This window comes from Chamaea fasciata, unplaced genomic scaffold, assembly GCF_029207755.1.
Source record: "Chamaea fasciata isolate MVZ Bird 193981 ecotype frontalis unplaced genomic scaffold, bChaFas1.0.hap1 SCAF_30, whole genome shotgun sequence".
Taxonomy (NCBI): Eukaryota; Metazoa; Chordata; class Aves; order Passeriformes; family Sylviidae; genus Chamaea; species Chamaea fasciata.
This window is the reverse complement of record NW_027094115.1, coordinates 298,876-316,960: the sequence shown is the minus strand read 5'-3', so window position 1 is coordinate 316,960 and position 18,085 is coordinate 298,876. Positions and strand designations below refer to the sequence as shown.

General features: G+C 58.2%; 2 protein-coding genes across 2 annotated transcripts in view; one reads left to right on the top strand and one right to left on the bottom strand.

Moving 5' to 3' along the window:
- Positions 1-2,545, top strand: part of SLC4A5 (solute carrier family 4 member 5) — a 30,347-nt gene extending 27,802 nt beyond the window's left edge. The window contains exons 22-24 of the mRNA XM_066206240.1: positions 123-204; positions 1,263-1,330; positions 2,515-2,545. Of these exons, the coding sequence (XP_066062337.1) occupies positions 123-204; positions 1,263-1,297 (117 nt within the window). The 3' untranslated portion in view covers positions 1,298-1,330; positions 2,515-2,545. The remainder of the gene's footprint in view (positions 1-122; positions 205-1,262; positions 1,331-2,514) is intronic.
- Positions 2,546-7,718: 5,173 nt separating this feature from the next.
- On the bottom strand, positions 7,719-17,383 carry MTHFD2 (methylenetetrahydrofolate dehydrogenase (NADP+ dependent) 2, methenyltetrahydrofolate cyclohydrolase). The gene is made up of 8 exons (XM_066206291.1): positions 17,277-17,383; positions 16,065-16,249; positions 15,191-15,313; positions 13,719-13,871; positions 12,364-12,471; positions 11,625-11,717; positions 9,607-9,732; positions 7,719-8,946 (listed from the first exon to the last, which is right to left on the bottom strand). Exons 1-8 carry the CDS (start codon positions 17,360-17,362, stop codon positions 8,807-8,809), a joined length of 1,014 nt encoding a protein of 337 aa, XP_066062388.1. The 5' UTR covers positions 17,363-17,383; the 3' UTR covers positions 7,719-8,806.
- Between the last annotated feature and the right edge of the window lie 702 nt (positions 17,384-18,085).

Genomic DNA, 18,085 nt, shown 5'->3' with positions numbered 1-18,085 from the left:
AAGGCAAAGCCTCCTCCTCCTCCTCCTCCTCTGGAGGTTTCGTGTCCCTTCGGGAGCTCCAGGCGGTGCCAGAGCCCCGCCAGGTGCTGCCTTCACCAGGAATTTCCCCGTTTCTTCCCCAGTTCCCACCTCCCTCAGTCATTATGATCCCCATGGAGCCCCTGCCCGCGCAGCCCCGAAACGGGGGCCCGCATTGCCTCAGCCGTAAGTACCGAGCCCAGGGGCCTCTCGCTAACCCCTCCTGTGGGCTCCGCTCGGCACTAACCCCGCTGGACACGCTCCCGGATCCCTCCCGGATCACCGGGATCAGGGGAAATCCGCCATGGGAGAGGCACAGGAGCTGCCGGAGCACCGCTCATCCCCGCGCCTGGGGATCGCCAAGATTTCCTTAAATCTCCAAAAGCAACAACAAAACAAAACAAACAAAAAAAAAATCCGGGGATTTCTTGGGTTGCCCCTCGAGCTGGTGCTGGTTCATGGAAAGTGTCTGTGTTTGGAGCCCCCAAAAGCCTCTCGTGTCGGAGATTTCCAGCTGGGAAAGGGCAGATTCGGCTCCACCTTCACCAAAAATCCTCGGGATAAATTTGGGGGGGGGTTCATTCCAGGCTGCACCACAACCCCAGCGGGTTTGAGCCGAGTTTTTAACTCCCGAACCGCTGCTGGCGCAGCCGGCAGGGCCTTTCCTCTTGCTGATCCCCCCCAAAATCTGCAATTCCCAGGAGCTTTCCTCCTCCTCCTCCTGCCGTGGCCCCGAAAGATGGAATCGGTAATTTTAGTCCCAGAAAAATGGGATTGGTGATTTTGGCCCCAGAAAAAAATGGGATTGGTGCTTTTGGCCCCAGAAAGGTGGGATCGGTGATTTTGGCCGAGGAAAGGTGGGATTGGTGATTGTGGCCCCCAAAAAACGGAATTGGTGATTTCAGCCCAGGAAAGGTGGGATCGGTGATTTTAGCCACAGAAAGGTGGGATCGGTGATTTTGGCTCCAGAAAGGTGGAACTGGTGATTTTAGCCACAGAAAGGTGGGATTGGTGATCTTGGCCCAGGAAAGGTGGGATCGGTGATTTTAGCCACAGAAAGGTGGGATCGGTGATCTTGGCCCAGGAAAGGTGGGATCGGTGATTTTAGCCACAGAAAGGTGGGATCGGTGATTTTGGCCCTGGAAAGGTGGGATCGGTGATCTTGGCCCAGGATGCAGCGGGGAGTGGGGGACCAGGGGGCTTTTGGGGTCACCTGGGGGTGTTTCAGCTCTGTGTCCCCCCAGGAAAGAGGGCCTCCACCTGGAGCTTTGCGTTCTGACTCCTCCCCGAACGGTTCCGACATGGATCGCAGGTAACCGGGATCCCCACCCCTGGGGGGGGAAATTTGGGGGGATCCTCCCGGCTGATCCTCCTGGCTCCACCATCCCTGAGCAATTCCCAAATATCCAGGCCGATTTTCGCCGCGTCCCTCGGGATTTGGGGTGGCTTTGTTGTCCCTGCCGTGGGGCTGGGGCTGCACCAGAGGGTTTGGAGCTGTAAAAATTCTGCTCGCTGACAGCCCATGGGGATTTCTCAGACTCCGAACCCTGGAATTTTGGGGATATCCTCTGCGAATTCTGCGGATTGACGGGAAAATGTCAGATTTTCATTCATTTCTCAGCAGTAGCCTGGAATAAAACACAAAACTTTTCCAAACAGGGTTAAAATGATGATAGAAAAGAAAGTCTTTAAAGGAAAACTTTCAGGGGCACAGAATTTCTACAGTTTTTACGAGGTTTGATTAATAACCTTAAATCTATAAATAATAAATCTAATTAATATCGTCCAATTTGAAGAGCAGCTGGTGAAGCAATTTCCCCCAGGTTCTGCCCCACTGGGGCTTCTTTACCTTTTGAGTTCTGGTGGAAAACAAAATATCCTCGTCCAGCTTCTTCTCCTCCTTAAGACTAAACAGAATTCCAATATGCATTAGAAGGGTTCGCTTATTATTCCCAAAATTTAGGAGAAAGGGTGGGGAAAAACGCCAAAAATGCAACCATGGATGAACAGTCTACCAAATATATGAACACAGGAAAAAGATTTGAAAATGTGTATGGAAAAGAAACATTGAAAAATATATATGAGAAAAATATATGGAAAACACATGGGAAATATTTAGAAAATATATAGAAAAGGTATGAGAAATATATGGAAAATATATAGAAAATATACGGGAAAATATAAGGAGAATATACGGAAAATATACGGAAAATATATGAAATATATAAGAAAATAACAAAAATACATAGGAATAGTATGTGAATAGATGAAAAAAAAGAATAGATGAAAAAATAGATGCAAAATACGTGGAAAATACAGATGAACAAAATACGAAAACAAATCTACATGGAAGACATAAGAGAAACACATAAAAACCCTACGAAAAGCTCAAAATCTTCCGGCACCAGCATCCCCCGGAGCGTTTCCCCGGGGCGGGTTAGGGGTGGGGGCAGCAGCCCTGGCTGCTCACCCCCCTCTCCCCTCCCGCCTCCCCAGTATCACCCTTCACCTGAAGATCTCGTGCCCGTCGTCTCCCGCCTTTAACTACTCCCGAAACCCCATCTGTGCCGTGCCCCAGGTGAAGATCGAGATGGAGTCGGACTACGAGGACACCGACACGGAAAAGGCTCCCCGGGACATGGGCAGTGAGACCACGCTATAGCCCTGCGGCGCTCCCCGCCTTATCCACCAGTTAATTTATATAGAGATATCCAGATCGCCGCTTTCATACACATATATATATATATATATAAAGGAAATTGGGTTGATTTCTCTCTGCCGGACGCAGGAGGCCCCGGCGGTCCCGAGCTCCGGCAGATTTTTAGGCTCGTGGAATTCCCTCTCTTCCCGCTGGGCGAAGGCATCGCCGCGGGCGGCGAAACGGGGCCCCGAAAGGAGGAATCCGAGGGTTTGGCCCCCAGAAAGGAGGAATCCGTGATTTCGGCCCCAGAAAGACGGAATCCGTGATTTTGGATCCAGAAAGGTGGAAGTTTGGGGATTTTGGCCCCGGAAAGGTGAAATCGATGGTTTCAACCCCAGAAAGGTGGGATTGGTGATTTTGGCTCCACAGAAAGGTGGAATTTGTGATTTTGGCCCAGGAAAGGTGGGATTGGTGATTTTGGCTTCACAGAAAGGTGGAATTTGTGATTTCAGCCCAGGAAAGGTGGAATTGGTGATTTTGGCCCTGGAAAGGTGGGGTTGGTGATTTTGGCTCAGGAAAGGTGGGATTGGTCATTTTGGCTTCACAGAAACATGGAATTTGTGATTTTGGCCCAGGAAATGTGGGGTTGGTGATTTTAGTCCCAGAAAGGTGGGGCTGGTGATTTTGGCCCAGGAAAGGTGGGATTGGTGATTTTGGCCCAGGAAAGGTGGGATTGGTGATTTTGGCCCAGGAAAGGTGGGATCGGTGATTTTGGCCCCGGAAAGGTGGAATTTGTGATTTTGGCCCTGGAAAGGTGGAATTGGTGATTTTGGCCCTGGAAAGGTGGAATTGGTGATTTTGGCCCAGGAAAGGTGGAATTGGTGATTTTGGCCCTGGAAAGGTGGAATTTGTGATTTTGGCCCAGGAAAGGTGGGATCGGTGATTTTGGCCGCACTCTGGTGCTGGGCTGGAGGAGCTGTAGATGATCGGGGCCGTGGGAACAGCCAGGATATCCTGATGGAAAAGGGGGATGCGCCGGGGGATGCTTTTGAGGTGGGAGGAGGTTTGTGGGGCTGAGAGGGATGGGGAGAGCACATCCCTGCTCCCAAATCCCTGGAATCACCAGGGGGCTCCTGGGGAGCCCCGCTCTGGGTAGGGAACGAGGTGCCAGGGGTGGTAAGGAGACTGCTCCAAACCCTGCTGGGCATCCTGGAGCGGCAGCGGGGCCGGAGGAAGCCGGCTCTGCTGGGATGGGGAGGAGGAGGAGGAAGGACCTGGGATGGGCACGAAGAGCAGGAGGAAAGGCAGGAGGGGGATGAAGAAGAGGAAGCTCCTGGGATGAGGAGGAGGAGGCACGGCAGGACGGAGAGGAGCCGGTGCCAGGGAGGGAAAGGGAGGAGGAGGAGCAGCAGCTCAGGGTGAAGGGTTTTGCCACTTGAGGGCAACGAAGGGCGACAGCGGGGCCGGGAGTGGGGCCTTGGCTCCTGCAGGGAGACAGGAACGGATCCTCAGGGAGTCGGGAAGCGTTTCTGATGGAATCCAGGCTGGTTGCCACGGGGAAACGGGAACAGTGGCTGCAGTGAACCCGTTTGGTCGCCCACCCCACATCCTCACCCGTCACCTCTCCCAGGCCCGGGAACAGCCCCACCCCTCCTCCAGCCCTTCTCTCCATGGAGGAACGCCCTGGCTGGGGGAATCCAGGGATTCTCCATGGAGGGATCCCCTGGCTGGGGGAATCCAGGGATTCTCCATGGAGGGATCCCCTGGCTGGGGGAATCCAGGGATTCTCCATGGAGGGATCCCCTGGCTCGGGAATCCAAGGATTCTCCCTGGAGGAATCCCCTGGCTGGAGGAATCCCCTGGCTGGGGGAATCCCCTGGCTGGGGGAATCCCCTGGCTGGGGGAATCCCCTGGCTGGGGGAATCCCCTGGCTGGGGGAATCCAAGGATCCTCCCTGGAGGAATCCCCTGGCTGGAGGAATCCCCTGGCTGGAAGAATCCAGAGATTCTCCCTGGAGGAATCCCCTGGCTGGGGAATCCCCTGGCTGGAGGAATCCAGAGATCCTCCCTGGAGCAATCCCCTGGCTGGGGCATTCTGAGCATTCCCTCTGGCTCCGCTGCCCGGGCGCTCCGCTCCCACTCCAGTCCCGCAGGCCCGGCCATTCCCAGCCCTGGGAGCAGGAGGGGAGCGCAGCCCGTGTCCCCAGGTCCACCCATCAGCTCCCCGCGGCGCCCAGCCGCATTCTGGGGTCCCCGGGGGCTCTTCCCACCCGGGAAAGGAGCAGCTCAGGACCCAGGCAGGCTCCGAGCCGGGGCTGCCTCTGCCGGGCTCCCTCCACCTTTCCCCCGCAGGGCCAAGGCTTTAAAGGATTGTCCTCCCCCCGCGGCGCCGGCCCGGCCGTGGCTGAGGAGCACTGGCCCGAAGCACCCGGAACCAACCCCTGCCCTTATTTCCCCGGACAAATCCTTCAGTTCTTCTCCCTCCCTGAGCTCCCAGGCCCTTCCCACGAGCTGAACTGACCGGACACTCACACCAGCAGCACTGGGGTTCTACTGGGACACCAGTGACACCCCGCGACTGGGACACCAGTTAACAATGCGACTGGGACACCAGTTAACAATGCGACTGGGACACCAGTGACACACCGCAGACTGGGACACCGGTGACACACTGCGACTGGACACCAGTGACACACCGCGACTGGACACCAGTGACACACCGCAGACTGGACACCAGTGACACACCGCAGACTGGGACACCAGTGCCACACTGCAACTGGGACACCAGTGACACACTGCGACTGGGACACCAGTGACACACCGCAGACTGGACACCAGTGACACACCGCAGACTGGGACACCAGTGACACACTGCAACTGGGACACCAGTGACACACCGCAGACTGGGACACCAGTGACACACCGCAGACTGGGACACCAGTGACACACTGCGACTGGACACCAGTGACACACTGCAGACTGGACACCAGTGACACACCGCAGACTGGACACCAGTGACACACCGCAGACTGGGACACCAGTGACACACTGCAGACTGGGACACCAGTGACACACCGCAGACTGGGACACCAGTGACACACCGCAGACTGGGACACCAGTGACACACCGCAGACTGGACAGCAGTGACACAATGCGACTGGACACCAGTGACACACTGCAGACTGGACACCAGTGACACACCGCAGACTGGGACACCAGTGACACACCGCAGACTGGGACACCAGTGACACACTGCAGACTGGACACCAGTGACACACCGCAGACTGGACACCAGTGACACACCGCAGACTGGACACCAGTGACACACCGCAGACTGGGACACCAGTGACACACCGCAGACTGGGACACCAGTGACACACCACAGACTGGACACCAGTGACACACCGCAGACTGGACACCAGTGACACACTGCGACTGGACACCAGTGACACACCGCAGACTGGGACACCAGTGACACACCGCAGACTGGGACACCAGTGACACACCGCAGACTGGACAGCAGTGACACAATGCGACTGGACACCAGTGACACACCGCAGACTGGGACACCAGTGACACACCGCAGACTGGACACCAGTGACACACTGCAGACTGGGACACCAGTGACACACCGCAGACTGGACACCAGTGACACACCGCAGACTGGACACCAGTGACACAATGCGACTGGACACCAGTGACACACCGCAGACTGGACACCAGTGACACACCGCAGACTGGACACCAGTGACACACTGCAGACTGGGACACCAGTGACACACTGCAGACTGGGACACCAGTGACACACCGCAGACTGGGACACCAGTGACACACCGCAGACTGGACACCAGTGACACACCGCAGACTGGACACCAGTGACACACCGCAGACTGGACACCAGTGACACACCGCAGACTGGTCTGAACCTCGGCGCAACCCCTGTAAATACTGAGATCCAACAAAGCCTTGAAGGCCGTTTCCTATCTGTAGCAGCTTTCCGTTCCGGTTCAGGTGCAGCTCCTGGGGACACGCGGCAGCGCCCCAGCCTTGCCCTGGCAGCATTTGCACCTTGCCAGGAACACCCAGGACTCGAGGGCACCGTGGCTCCCTCTGTAGCTTCCTGTCCCCACCCAGTGGTAGCTGCAGCGTGCTCCAGGTAGGCTTTAAGGTTTTAATTGCGCAGGTTTAATTTGCTTTCTCTGCTTCCCAGGCTTGCGGGCTCTGGGAGCTGGGCCAAAGGGCAGAGCTGAAGCCACTCCGGGCTGCTTTGGGCTCGGTTTGTCCCGGTTTTGGCAAGGTTTCCCGTGAGGTTTTTTGTACAAAGCGCAGCAGTCTCAGCTCGGCTGCCTCCAGCACGGCACCACTTGAACCATTTTGTATTTCTCGGTGATACAACCTAATAAAAACCTTGTTTCCACGAGTCCCAGCTCTCCGTGTGTTTGTGGGGCACATCCAGCGATCCCAAATCTCCCTCCCTGCGGGGGGTTTTGGCAGGAGGGGGTCAGCACTGGGGCTGCAGCACCTCCAGCCTGCTGGAACCCTAAAAATCAGAATAAACCTCTGAGATCATCGAGCCTGGCATCACAACAAACCTTTCCTGCTCGGAGAACGCTCCAGCCACTCCAGGAAGAGTAGAGCCCAAGATCCACCTGGATAATCCTGCAAGGAAGCTTCACCTGAGCTTCAAAGCCTGCAAACAAATTCCTTCATCCTCCGCTGTGGATTTAGGCAGGAGACACTCAGGAAGGCGGACAGGATCTGTCCAGGCAGGAAAGGATGAGATTTTCCCACTTTTCAGCCCAGGTGGAGCAGTTTTATCTCTCTGGGTGGGAGGCAGACCCTGCCCTGCTGAGAGGCAGCTCACAAAGGCTTTAAAAACAACCCTGCTCCTTTTCCACAAGTGAAATTACCGCTCTGTAATAATTCCAGGGCACAAAGAGGATTTGCTTTTTTGTCTTCTCACACTTTATTTAGCCAGCCCGCACTACTCACTGAGCACTCACACTTTACAATACAGTGCAGGAAACCTGCCCCCAGCCCAAAGGTGTTCTTTGGTTAGGAAAAAAAAAAAAAGGCTTTTAAAAAAATTCACCATCCAAAGAGCAAGAAAGCCCAGCCTAGCTGCACTCTAGAACGTGCTACACCAGCCCAGGGCCTGCACAGGCCCAGGACACAAATATGGCTTTAATTTTATTATTTTTTTTCAAGTAATTCCTCTACAGAAGAGCTTAAACTAAACATCCAGCACTGAGGAGTAAATCTGGAATGCCAGCACTTGGAGAACAGAGCCATCGAGGTGTGCAACCCATGGGATTGCCGGAATTGCCAAACAGCTCCTGCAGGAGCAGGGCCGGCTCAGGAGGGTGGATAATCCCAGCTCAAACACAAGGCAGGAGCGCGGATAATCCCAGCTCAAACACAAGGCAGGAGTGTGGATATTCCCAGCTCAAACACAAGGCAGGAGTGTGGATATTCCCAGCTCAAACACAAGGCAGGAGCGCGGATAATCCCAGCTCAAACACAAGGCAGGAGCGTGGATAATCCCAGCTCAAACACAAGGCAGGAGTGTGGATAATCCCAGCTCAAACACAAGGCAGGAGTGTGGATAATCCCAGCTCAAACACAAGGCAGGAGTGTGGATAATCCCAGCTCAAACACAAGGCAGGAGTGTGGATAATCCCAGCTCAAACACAAGGCAGGAGCGCGGATAATCCCAGCTCAAACACAAGGCAGGAGCGTGGATAATCCCAGCTCAAACACAAGGCAGGAGCGTGGATAATCCCAGCTCAAACACAAGGCAGGAGTGTGGATAATCCCAGCTCAAACACAAGGCAGGAGTGTGGATAATCCCAGCTCAAACACAAGGCAGGAGCGTGGATAATCCCAGCTCAAACACAAGGCAGGAGCGTGGATAATCCCAGCTCAAACACAAGGCAGGAGTGTGGATATTCCCAGCTCAACCCCGCTTCCAATAAATACCTGTGACCTCCGAGTGGGGAAAAGCCCCACGCGCGAGTCAATAAATAAAAAATATTGCATTTCTATCGGCCTGTTTGGGAGTCAGTCTGGAATGTCGTGGGATTGAGAGGCCTTGGTTAGGCCTGGCTCTCAGGGGGCCCTGGTTAGGCCCGGCTCACCGGGGCCCTGGCTAGGCAGGCAGAGCCTCGAGCTCTTTGGGTTTCAGCAGTTTCTTGGCAGCGATGATGGTGTTCTTCATCAGCATGGCCACCGTCATGGGCCCCACGCCGCCGGGCACCGGCGTGATGTAACTCGCCTTCTTCCTCACCCCTGAAGGGAAAAGCTCGGCTTAAGGGCCAGGCAAGGCTTCCCAGCCCAAAGCCACGCAGGGTCTGTCAGGATTAACACTTGAGGAGCGGAGTCCAGGTGGATTTTCCCTGTTGGCCAGGGGGGCACGGCCCAGTGAGTCCAACCTGGGTGTGAAAGGAGCTTAACTGCAAAGGCCAAGGTGGGGGAAAGCGCCGAAAAGTGCCAAGCCGGGCCTGGAAGCACAAGGGGCCAAAAGAGCAAAAAGCTGGACCAAAAAGTACCAAAAAGCTGGGCCTAAAAGCACAAGTAGTGAGGCCTCAAAGCGCAAAAAGCCAGACCTGGGGGCCCCAAAAAGCCGGGCCCAAAAGTGCCAAGCCAGGCCTGGAAGTACAAAGATGCGCAAGCGCCAAAAATAAAACCCAGGCCCAAAACCAGCAAAAAGCTGGGCCAGACAGCACCAAGGCTTAAAAGCACTAAAAGCCAGGCCTAAAAGCGGAGTTCTAGCAGAGAAATGTCAAATCCAAGACCAGGGCTGGAGCAGAGGTAGAGACTCAACTGCTGCGGCTCCTCTGGAGAGTCCCCACAGGATATCCCGGGACACAGCCTGAGCTCAGTGGCACAAGCCAGGCTTTGTCCCCGCTCCTCAGTGCCCAAAACCGCCGAGCCAGAGCCTTTCCTCACCTTCAAAATCCACGTCCCCCACCAGCCTGGGCTTGGCCGTGACGGGATCCTGCACCCTGGTGATGCCCACGTCGATCACCGCCGCTCCTTCCTTGATCATGTCGGCCGTGATCAGGTTGGGGATGCCTGGAAAACACAACCACACCCTCAGAGCTGCTCCCCAGCCCTCTGGGCTCGGGGTGCTCCGACCCACCCGGGCTTTCCCGCCTCCCTAAATAACTGGATTCAAGAATCTTAAGGGTTTTTCCCAACCCAAACCAGTCGAAGAAATGCAGATCTCCCCGCGGCGGCACAACCAGCTACTGGTGCTCAGCTCGGGTATTTTAACTGGAAGAGGGGAAATTTTGGTTGGATTTATGGAAGGAATCTCTCCCTGGGAGGGTGGGAGGCCCTGGGCAGAGGAGCCGTGGCTGCCCCATCCCTGGAAGTGTCCAAGGCCAGGCTGGGCGGGGCGTGGGACAACCTGATCTGGTGGAAAGTGTCCAGGGGCTTGGAACAGGATGACCTTTAAGGACCTTGCAGCCTGAATTCCGTGTTCCCTGATAATCCCTGAGCACAGAAGCGGAATTCTCCTCAGGGAGTTCTGGCAGAGCAGCCAGCACCACACCCCCTCTGCGAGGGGGAACCTTCATTTCAGCTCTGGGGCTCTCTGCTGCACATTTCCCACCTGCGCCGAGGCAGGAGCAGCTGGGGCAGTGCCCAAACCCACCCCAGCCCAGCTGGGCATGGCTCTGGCCGTGCCAGGGAGGGAGGGCTGGGAGAAACTTTCTGGGGCTACCCCAGCTTGTTAGGGTGGGGTGCGTGTGTCTGGTTCTGCCAGATATCGGGGGGATCCACCCCCAGCCCGGCTTTATCTCCCTCACTGGAGTGTGTCCCTGCTCTGCTCACAGTTCCCAGGGTCACGGCCACCCCAACTCTGTCCTCAGCCTCCCCCATCACTCCTCAGCTTTCCGGCACTTTCCCTCCACATTTCCAGCTGTGCCAGGGCAGGGCCAGGCTGGGTTTGGGGAAAGGTTCTTCCCCCAGAGGGTGCTGGGCACTGCCCAGGGGACGGGCACGGCCCCGAGGCTGCCGCAGCTCCGGGAGCCTTTGGACAGCGCTCCAGGGTGGGAACTGGGGGGGTGTGTGCAGGGCCATGGGCTGGATCCATGATCCTGGCGGGCTCCCTCCCACCCAAACCCACTCCACGACTCTCCACGGCTGTCCAGGGTGTGATCAGGTGCCCCGTGCTGCTCCCCATTCCAAAGGCAAAACCCCAAACTGGCAACACCAAAACCGTGGCTTTTTGCCTCAACCACAGGAGATCCCAGCTCTGAGATCCTCAGCCCCGAGACCCTCGCAGAGAGGCCCCGGGACATTCCATGCCCAGGATTCCCAGCAGGAACACCCCCCGCCTGCTGGAACCCTGGGCACTGAGAATTTCAGGCTTTCTGTGCTGACAGGCACTGAGCCCCAAGGAAATGCTGCATTTGAAATCTGCAGAAATTACAGCAAACTGCGTTTGACCTGAGGCCTTGGAGAAGGCTTCCAAAATTGAATGACAGCGCTGGGACTGCGGGTGTGGAGTTTGGATAGAAGTGTGCGATGTCACAGGGTGCAAAACTTCAAGAGTTTAAGGTTTTAGAATATAGTAACACACTTAAAGCAAGATGGAGGATTTAGTGTGCTGGCTAAATTCTTCTTTTTCACCTACCCCAAGGTTTGGGTGGTATCTTGTAATTGGGTAGAAAAATCCACGTTGCGGCCCACGGGCGGTCGGTTATCGGGTTAAAAGTAAAAATAATTTAGGTGTCATTTCCTAATTGGCCAGTTTGTGCTTAGAAGACCTTGTAAAGAGAGACAGAGCCACTTTTCACCTCGTTAGCCAGCACTCACAGCTTGTGCGACTGTAACATAGGTAGGAATTAACGAACACCTGAGTCGGAACACAAACTGCGCCTCCCGAGCGTTTAGCCCCGGCTCGAAGAGAAGAAGAGAAGACAACAAACCCTCCGCCAGCCCTGCCGAGGGCCCCTCACCTGCAGCTGCCACCACGATGTCGGCGCGGATCGTGTGCTGCTTCAGCTGCTCCTTGGGCGTGTAGCGGTGCGAGATGGTCACCGTGGCGTCACCTGCGGCGACAAGGGACAGCACGTCACACAGGGCACCCAAACCCGGCCGTTCCTCCGCATCCTCACCTCCGAGGCCCCCCCCGTGTTCCCCAGCAGCATCTGGGCCTGCTGGGGAAGCCCAGCCTGTGGAGGGAGAGGCAGGGATTTGGGGTGCAACAGGACGAGGAGCTGCTGAAGGAGGCTCAGGAGGAACCTTGGGGCTCTGTGCAACTCCGTGATGACAGGAGGGGGCAGCCAGGGCTGGGTCAGGCTCTGCTCCCAGGGAACAGGGCCAGGAGGAGACAAAACAGCCCCAAGCCGCGCCAGGGCAGGTTTAGGTTGGATATCGGGAAAAAAATCCACAATGGAAAGGTTGCGAAATATCGAAAGAGGCCGCCCAGGGAAAGGGGGGAGGTCCCCAGGCCTGGAAGCGCTCAAAGCACATGTGGATGTGGCAAGTGAGGCCACGGGCTGGTGGTGCCCATGGCCGAGCGACGCCTGGATTTAACCACCTCGGAGACCTTTTGGAACCTGAACACTTCTGTGACTGTAAGACCACGTCGAGGATTATTTCAGCCTGGGCCAGGCCCCTGAGCAGGGAACCGCAGGGAGCGCTTTAGGAGAGGAGAGTTGTGAGGGTCCCTCTCCGAGGCCGCCCCGCTCCTACCTCCGGGGCGCTCGTGGCTGCCGTCGGTGTGGAGCAGCATGGCGATCGGCATGCCCACGTTCTTGGACCTGCCCGCCACCACCACGTTCCTGCCCAGCGTGGGGATTCCTGCAGGGCACAAAGCACACACTCACTGCCCGGCACAGACAGCCCCAAACCCAAACACGGCTGGAGCTGCGGCAGCCTCGGGGCCGTGCCCGTCCCCTGGGCAGTGCCCAGCACCCTCTGGGGAAGAACCTTTCCCAAAATCCAGCCTGGCCCCGCCCCGGCACAGCTCCGGCCCTGCCCTGGCTCCTGTCCCTGTCACACAGAGCTCAAGGGCTGTCCTTCCTCTCCCCCTCCCAAGGATGCTGGAGCTGGGATCAGTCTCCCTCAGCCTCCAGCTGAACGCCCCAAGTGCCCTCAGCCGCTCCTCGTGTGGCCCCCCAGACCTTTCCCCACCCTCGTGCCCTTCCTTTGGACTCTCTCCAATAATTTATCGTCTTTTTTACATTCTGGCACCCAAAACTGGGTGAGTTTTGAGCTGAGGTCAGCCCAGCCCAGCCCAGAGCAGAGCAGGACAATGCCTCCCTGGCCACACCGTCCCTGCTGTCCCCAGGACAGGACAATCCCTCCCTGGCCACACCGTCCCTGCTGTCCCCAGGACAGGACAATCCCTCCATGGCCACACTGTCCCTGCTGTCCCCAGGAGAGGACAATCCCTCCCTGCCCCTGGTGTCCCCAGGACAGGACAATCCCTCCCTGGTCACACCGTCCCTGGTGTCCCCAGGACAGGACAATCCCTCCCTGGCCACACCGTCCCTGCTGTCCCCAGGACAGGACAATCCCTCCCTGGCCACACTGTCCCTGGTGTCCCCAGGAGAGGACAATCCCTCCATGGCCACACTGTCCCTGCTGTCCCCAGGACAGGACAATCCCTCCCTGCCCACAATGTCCCTGGTGGTCCCAGGGAACAGCTGACTGGGCTCCAAGCGGCCCCGGACCAGCACCCCCAGCCCCTCCCAGCAGCTCTCCAGCCTCCCCTTTCCAGCCCACCCAGCCAGCCAGGGGTGCCCATCCCAGGGCAGAATCCAGCCCTTCCCTGGTTAAACTTCACCAGTTTGGGGATTGTCCCTCGCTGCGCAGTCCGGGTCCCCCTGCAGGGACTGACTGCTGCTCGCAGTTCAGTGTCACCAGCACAGCCAGTGCTGCTTCCAGCCCTGAGCCCAGGGGATGTTGAGGAGCCCAGCATGGAGCCCTGCAGAAGCCAGCAGTGCCCTGTCCCCAGCCCGGTGTCACCCCTGTCACCCACCATGCCCGACCCACGAGTTGTCCAGCTGGGAATCCCCAAAGGCTGCAGCAGCAGCAGCTCTCACCTGTTCTCTGGATGATCTCCCAGACGCCCCAGGGCGTGGCAGGCAGCATGGAGTCCTGGTCCAGGCACATCCTGCCCACGTTGAGCACGTGGAACCCGTCCACGTCCTTGTGCGGGCTCACGGCGTTGCAGACCCTGCGCTCGTCGATGTGCTCTGCAGAGGGCAGGCAGCTCTCAGGGAGCAGCCACCGCAGGGCTGTGCTCTGCAGCGCTGCTCCTCAGCTCAACGGTGACCCCGAGTGCCAGGTGCAGCTCTGAGCCCAAACTGGAGCTCGGAGCCCGAGCCTTGAGCTGGAGCTCTGACCCCAAACTGGAGCTCGGAGCCTGAGCCCTGAGCTGGAGCTGTGACCCCAAACTGGAGCTCTGACCCCGAGCCCTGAGCTGGAGCTGTGACCCCAAACTGGAGCTCTGACCCCGAGCCCTGAGCTGGAGCTGTGACCCCAAACTGGAGCTCTGAGCCCGAGCCCTGAGCTGGAGCTGTGACCCCAAACTGGAGCTGTGACCCCGAGCCCTGAGCTGGAGCTGTGACCCCAAACTGGAGCTCTGAGCCCGAGCCCTGAGCTGGAGCTGTGACCCCAAACTGGAGCTCTGACCCCGAGCCCTGAGCTGGAGCTGTGACCCCAAACTGGAGCTCTGACCCCGAGCCCTGAGCTGGAGCTGTGACCCCAAACTGGAGCTCTGAGCCCGAGCCCTGAGCTGGAGCTGTGACCCCAAACTGGAGCTCTGACCCCGAGCCCTGAGCTGGAGCTGTGACCCCAAACTGGAGCTCTGACCCCGAGCCCTGAGCTGGAGCTGTGACCCCAAACTGGAGCTCTGAGCCCGAGCCCTGAGCTGGAGCTGTGACCCCAAACTGGAGCTCTGACCCCAAGCCTTGAGCTGGAATTGTGACCCCGAGCCCAACCTGATCCCAAGTCCTGAGCTGGAATTGGGACACTGAGCTGGAGATCTGACTCCAGGTCCTGAACTGGGATTGCAACCCTGAGCTGGAATTATGATCCCAAGTCCTGAGCTCTGACCCTGAGCCTTAAGCTGGAATTGTGACCCCAAGCTGCAGCTCTGACCTTGAACCCTGACCTGGAATTTCAACCCTGAGCCCCAAGCAGGAATAGTGACCCCAAACTGGAGCTCTGACCCCGAGCCCTGAGCTGCAACTCTGACCCTGGAGCCCCTTCAGAGTTTGGGGCCCGCAGCTCCCCAGCACTCCCAGCTCCAGGCTGCCAGCCCAGGGCACTGGAAGCACTCTGCAATCCCAGCCCTGCTGACACCGAGGGTATTTTCAGGCAGCCCCAAGGCCACACCCAGCTCGGGAAGCTGAAACTCCCCCACAGGAATAGATTCTGCGACCAGAGACCGAAGCCCTGCAGGCAGCTGGTGCCGAGAGGGAGGATCAGGGCAGGATCCCCCCCTGTGCTGCCCCATCCTGCAACCCTTGGGAGCCTCCTTGGAACGCGGGGGGAGAACTGAGCTGCTCACCAGGCAGGGGAAGCTGCACCAGCAGCCCGTCCACGGCTGCGTCGTTGTTGAGTTTGCTGATCAGCTCCAGCAGCTCCTCCTCGGTGATGGAGGCCGGCCTGAGGATGGTCTCGCTGCTGATCCCTGGAATTGCCAAACCCACGGCGTCAGCGAGGCTCAAAACAGCGATTTTCCCGGATTCTCCCCGGATTTGGTGGATTGGAACTGCCCCGTTTCATTGCCTGGCTAAATCTGGGAGGTGCACACTGAGGATGGAAGGGTTTGTGCAGTCCCAGGCTGGAGTGACCTGCACAAGCCTCGGGATTTGTTGAGGAGGATGATTACCTGGGGCTGGAGACCTGGGAAAGGGCATTTGGGACCCACCCAGAGCAGGGAGAAACCCAAGCAAAGGCTGCTTGAAAATAAACCCCCATGGCCTGAGAGGCCTCTGGACACAGTAAAAAAAGGGATGTTTGCCTAAAAATCCCAGCTCCAAAAGCAGCTTCAGCTGTTTAGGACCCAGGTGAAACAACACCATTTACAGCCCCTGATCCCAGGCAGGACCTCGGATTGCAGGATGAGAAGTTGTCAGAGGGCAGCAAGGCTGCTGAGCAGGGGCTGTGTCCCAGGCAGAACGGAAAAGGAGGCCAAAAATCCTCTCCTGTGCTTCTCATGGCTCTGGGAAAGCTGAAAAGGCCCAACCACAGAGCTTGAGTTGCCCTGAAGGATCCAACAGGCCACATTTAATCGCAGCCCAGTACAACTGGGCAGCCACGGGAACCCAAATTCCGGGTGAAGGCGAAAAGCCAACAGGTGGGTGCGTCCCAAAAAAAGCTCCCAGCATCGAGGACTCCCAACCAGACAGTGCTTCCCGGGAAGGAAACCTCACACTCACCCACGTCCGCCGCTGCTTTGGTTTTGTTGAGGACGTAGGAGTGGCTGGCCGGGTTCTCCCCCACCAGCACCACGCTCAGGTGAGGCCTCCTGTTCCCTGCAGCCACCCACTGCTGCACCTCGTGCCGCGCTTCCTGCCGGATCTGCCGCGCCAGCTTCCTCCCCGAGATCACCACGGCGTCCCCCCTGCAGCAGCGGGGAAAGTGGCACCACAGCCCCGGGGCCGGCAGCTGCCAGCCCCGGGCAGGGCGACCAGGAAAACCAGGGGGAAAAGGCTCCGTCCCTTGTGCCAGGGGGAAAAGGCTCCGTCCCTTGTGCTTTGTCGGGGCCTTTGGGGCTTTTGTGCTCTGTCACATTCACATCAGCTCGGTTACATCAAAGCCGGGAACAGATAAGGCAGAATCAGAACATCCCGAGCTGGAGGCGCTCACTAGGATCATTGATCCTGGCACTACACCCCAAAATCCCGCTCTGTGCCTCCCTGGGAGAGTTGTCCAAACATTCCCTGAGCTCTGGCAGCCTCGGGGCTGACTCCATTCCCTGGGGACTGCTCCAAAACTCACCGGGATCTCCCCCCGAGACCGGGCTGCCCTGGGCTCGCAGGAGAGGGAGAAGCACCAGAGGCTCTCGGGGGCAAAGAGTGAGCTCAGAACAGTCTGAAGCAGGGTGGGATGCTCGGGGCTCTCTGACCCCGTCACAGCAGGGAATACTCTGGGGTCTCTGTCCCCCTCACGCCAATAATCAAGTAGAGGGGTGGTCTCCTTCCTTCTCCCCCAGGGGGTTCCTCTCCCTCTCATACCAGTGCCTGGGGGCTCTGTGTCTCTTTCATTCTGGGCGATGATCGGGGGGCTCTCCCTGCCTCTCATCCCAGGGGAGCCCCGCTGTGGGGCGGTCTCTGTCCTTCTCCTTCTAGGGGATGATCGGGGGGTCTCCGTCCCCCCCGGCCCCGGGGCAGCCCCACACTCCCACGCAAGGCGGCCACGAGATTTCATCAGCCTGCAGCGCCCGGCGCGGCCGCTGGGGGCCCGCCCGCTCACCCCGGACCCGCAGGGGCCAAATGGGCCGCGACGCCGGCCCGGGGGGCGCCCGAACCGGGCCGGGCCTCCCCCTGCACACCCCGCAGCGGGCCGGCGCCGGGCGGAGCGGGGCGGGCGCCTCTCCCACCTCCCTCCCAACCATCCCCACACCCCCCCCCCGGTGTCCCGGGCCGTACCGGGCGGCGCTGAGGTGCAAGCGGCGGGCGCGGGGCTCCAGCGCGGCGCGGCTGAGGGCGCGGAGGGGCCGGATGGCGGCAGCCATGGCCGGGCTCGCCCCACGAGCGGCGGGAGCAGCACTGAGGGAAGCGCCGCTCGCCGCCGTTATATAGCGCCGGTAAGCCCCGCCCCCCGCGGCAGCCAATGGGGCTCCGCGCCTACAGGGGTCCGCCGGGGCTTTACCTGCGCGGCGCCTTCCCCGCGGCCTCCGCTTGAGCGTCTGGCCCAGCCGTGATCGCGGGCCCTGAGGCTCCTTTACCAGCTGCCAATCGCGAACACCCAGCTGTAAACAGGGTTCTTCCCTATGGGAGGGACTTGCCCTCTAAATCTCCTCTCGCCTTAGTCTGCATCTCGGTAACTTCTGAGCAGTCATGCTCTAAGTCTGTTAGTGGTTCTCCTATGAGGAACTGAGCCGGATTTAAACGTTGCGAAGTGACTAATTCAAGGCCCTCAGCACTTATTAGGATCACTCGGTATTTCAGTATTCTGGAATCGGTTAGCCACTGCGGGGCCTTTTGACTTAATCGTGTCTTTACATGGTGTGGGGCATGAACCGGGATCTTTCCTCTCGAGGTAGGTTTCTGTGTGTCTTCTATTAGGGTGGCTGTCGCTGCCATCACCTGTACACAGGCTGGCCACCCTCTGGCTACTGGGTCTAGTAACTTGGAGAGGTATGCAACCGGCTTCCTGCATCCTCCCCACTCCTCCGTAAGGACTCCATAACCTATCCCCTCTTCCACCTTCACAAATAAAACCTTTTCGAAGGTCT

What these genes read in the sequence shown, in the direction of transcription:
- MTHFD2 (XM_066206291.1), bottom strand. Translation starts at nt 17,362, where the DNA reads ATGGCTGCCGCCATCCGGCCCCTCCGCGCCCTCAGCCGCGCCGCGCTG. An exon ending in GGTGCAGCTTCCCCTGCCTG is followed by an intron (nt 13,872 to 15,190) that starts GTGAGCAGCTCA and finishes TGCCCTCTGCAG; the next exon opens with AGCACATCGACGAGCGCAGG. An exon ending in CATCGTGGTGGCAGCTGCAG is followed by an intron (nt 9,733 to 11,624) that starts GTGAGGGGCCCT and finishes TGTGTTTTCCAG; the next exon opens with GCATCCCCAACCTGATCACG.